General features: G+C 37.2%; 1 protein-coding gene across 1 annotated transcript; it reads right to left on the reverse strand.

Moving 5' to 3' along the window:
- Window positions 1-424: 424 nt before the first annotated feature.
- LOC136523614 (uncharacterized) lies at window positions 425-1,375 on the reverse strand. Its single transcript, XM_066517236.1, has 2 exons — window positions 1,176-1,375; window positions 425-680 (listed from the first exon to the last, which is right to left on the reverse strand). Exons 1-2 carry the CDS (start codon window positions 1,373-1,375, stop codon window positions 425-427), a joined length of 456 nt encoding a protein of 151 aa, XP_066373333.1.
- Between the last annotated feature and the right edge of the window lie 1,566 nt (window positions 1,376-2,941).

Here is a 2,941-nt window from a genome sequence, read left to right on the forward strand (position 1 = left end):
GTTTGTGACATGTTTGAGTGCTTTATTCTCTTCCTAGGGGGAGTAAAGTATTAATTATAAGTGTAAGCATGGTGCTTAGACTTAGGTTAATCGTAGATGCATCCTGCATTCCGAATCGATGGTAGCTCATGAGGGTGACTCTTATAGCCTCGTTGAATCCTCTGTAGTCCACCTCCTGTTTGTAAAGGCACGTAGGATGCGGTTGCAAAGGAAAGCATCCTCTGCTGGTGTCTTTCCCTAGTAATGTCCCTAGTTGAATAGTAGAAGACATAGCTTACCCAAGTCAAAATTAGAGAACCTTAGTTTTCCTCTCTACGCTCCTATTTATCCTAACCTTGTTGCTAACCTTAGTTAAGTTAAACCGTAGTTAGTCTCACATGTTTCCCTATAGATACAATACTTAAAATATTTCCAGATGAAAGCTTTAAAATATACCAACATAGGTGCCGCCATTGAAGGTGAGCCCCTCCAAACTAGAAGCATTATTTTGCAGCCAGGGCTCAACATCATAGAGATCTAAGTCATTGATGCTGCAACGTTGTTTCTTGGTGGCATCCATCCTACGAAAGTACTTTTGGGCATGGTTGGATACTTGCATCGGTGTCTTGGTGGTAACAAAGTACCGAGAGATATTTTTCCAGTCACCGTGGCCAAACACAAGTAGGCCATGGAGAAACTTCCTACAATGAGTTAGCTTCATGTTAAAACAATGATATATCACACAAATCACATGTCCATACTCTCAATACCCTTGTCAAAAAAGATCTCAATGCATGCCTAATGATAATGAATAACCCACATGGCATTCTTAGAATATGTACTAATTAATAATTCACACAAGGATATGCAAAGCATTTGAAAAAATAGTGTGTCCTAAATAAAAATATCAAAATTCAAATGTGTGTGTGAAAGGAATTGATAACATATAGAAAATTATTGACATGTGCTCATCCTTGGTCCAAAACTTCATAGGGCGCTGCCTCTCTATCAGTGGAGCGAGTTGCCTACACGGAGCCTCCTCCGCCTTCCTCTTGGCCCCACTCTCCTCTACCAGATAACCACCCAACATTTCCATGCTTTCCATGGCTAGAACGTCTAGTGGCATCTCAAGTTTTTCATGAACAAGATTGCTACTCGATGTTGCATGCTAGTCATTGCTCAACATCGTATGCAACATCTCCACCATGAGATCAACATACAAGTTGATTACCTGATGCTTTCCCTTTGTAGGAAACCTTGCTTGGAGAACATCCACAATGTCAGTGTGCTTCTTGTACATCTTGTAAGCATAATTATTGTTGGAGTTGTGGCTAGCTATGAGGTCTTTCGCCATCATGATCTCATAGGCATTCCACTCTCCAAAATTGGGATCCATGGGGTTTCAATACTACACATGATAGATGTTAGTATGAACCAGGATGAGGGATATTGGGATAGGGAGAACAAAAAGGACAAGGTCATGTATTTATAGGCCTTGCGGTGAATATTTTTGTTCTGGTTTTTATTAATTGTCCAACTATGGTATCGAGCAGACAATAGTTTTTTTTAAAATAAAGTCAAATATATTGAGTCATAAATATATATTTATTTGTTAATGTACATTATAATTTATATAGTTTAGGAATACTGCTTGTCAAGATAGCACTCCTATCTCGTTGATCTCATATTAGACCACTTTGGTCAAGCAAATGAGATGTCAAGCGACACGCTTATACACCCACATACATAACCATTGATGTGGTCATGAATGGACATACCACCACCACTACTGATCTCAAGCACACAATATGGTAGGATACTGGCACCTGATTTGACTACTATTAGTTGACTATGTCTTCAGAAGTGAATTCTCATGATTGTGACACCACTGATCTATATCTATGAGTTGCCACTACATAAATGATCATGAACAATTCGAATCTTCTATATAAATATACATATATGTTCTCATGATATGGCATTCAATAGTTTTATACCATATTCATATATAAAATGAGAATGAAAGGAAATTAAATTTTTATAATAGATAGTTATACATTGCATGGATACCAAGTAAATGCATTATTGTACTTATAAGCTGACTTGTTTCTTTTTTTATCATTGGTTAGTGAAAATATTGTACATTAAGCTGAGAAATGGAAGATTTGTAGTATAAAAATGACTGAGAAACATCCCGAGCCAAAGAAAACTAGAACTAGGTGTTCTATTGGCTATTGCGTTGCCATGGTATTGATGCCAATTTTTGTTTCAAACCAAGCAAAGTGTTGTCTCTAGGATTCCAACATATGCACTAGCTTTCAACAAAACTATAGAAACACAAAAAGGATATAAGATCATATAACACTCCATGAATCTACCTTGAATTAGACTTGGCTTCAATCAAGGGGAAAGAAAAGCAACTAGGTGAGCTTAAAAACAGCAATGGAGAAAAGTATGGAAACCCTAGAATACTTAAAATAGGTTTTTCCAATCTTTCCTTGGTTTTCAATACACTTTAGTATATTTATGGATGTTAAAAATGACTTATAAAATTGCATTGAGAATAAATAATGTGCTAAAATGGTAAGCATATAATCAAAGGTACCTAGAATAATGATATTGTTGATGGTCATTAACACCTCATTTTAGACCATCAACTATGCCTAAATTGGTGATATAAATGACATAAACCATAGTCACAGGGCTTATTTCTAACCATTTCCACAAGTTGTGATGACTATGTGAGTGTAGGAACAAGATGGCTATATACATGGTAAAAAAACTTCACCAAATGCTGATTTTAACTACACCATGTCGAAGAACTCATCGAGATACGTGAAATTGAGTTTTGGTTCACCTAATTCGGAGTCCGGATGACAGTTATGCCTTTTGGAAGATCGTGAAACAGGTCGTGCTGAAACAAGAGGCACAGGGGCATCGGGCGACGTGCAGGGACGTTGGG

This window comes from Miscanthus floridulus, chromosome 18 (assembly GCF_019320115.1).
Source record: "Miscanthus floridulus cultivar M001 chromosome 18, ASM1932011v1, whole genome shotgun sequence".
NCBI lineage: Eukaryota > Viridiplantae > Streptophyta > Magnoliopsida > Poales > Poaceae > Miscanthus > Miscanthus floridulus.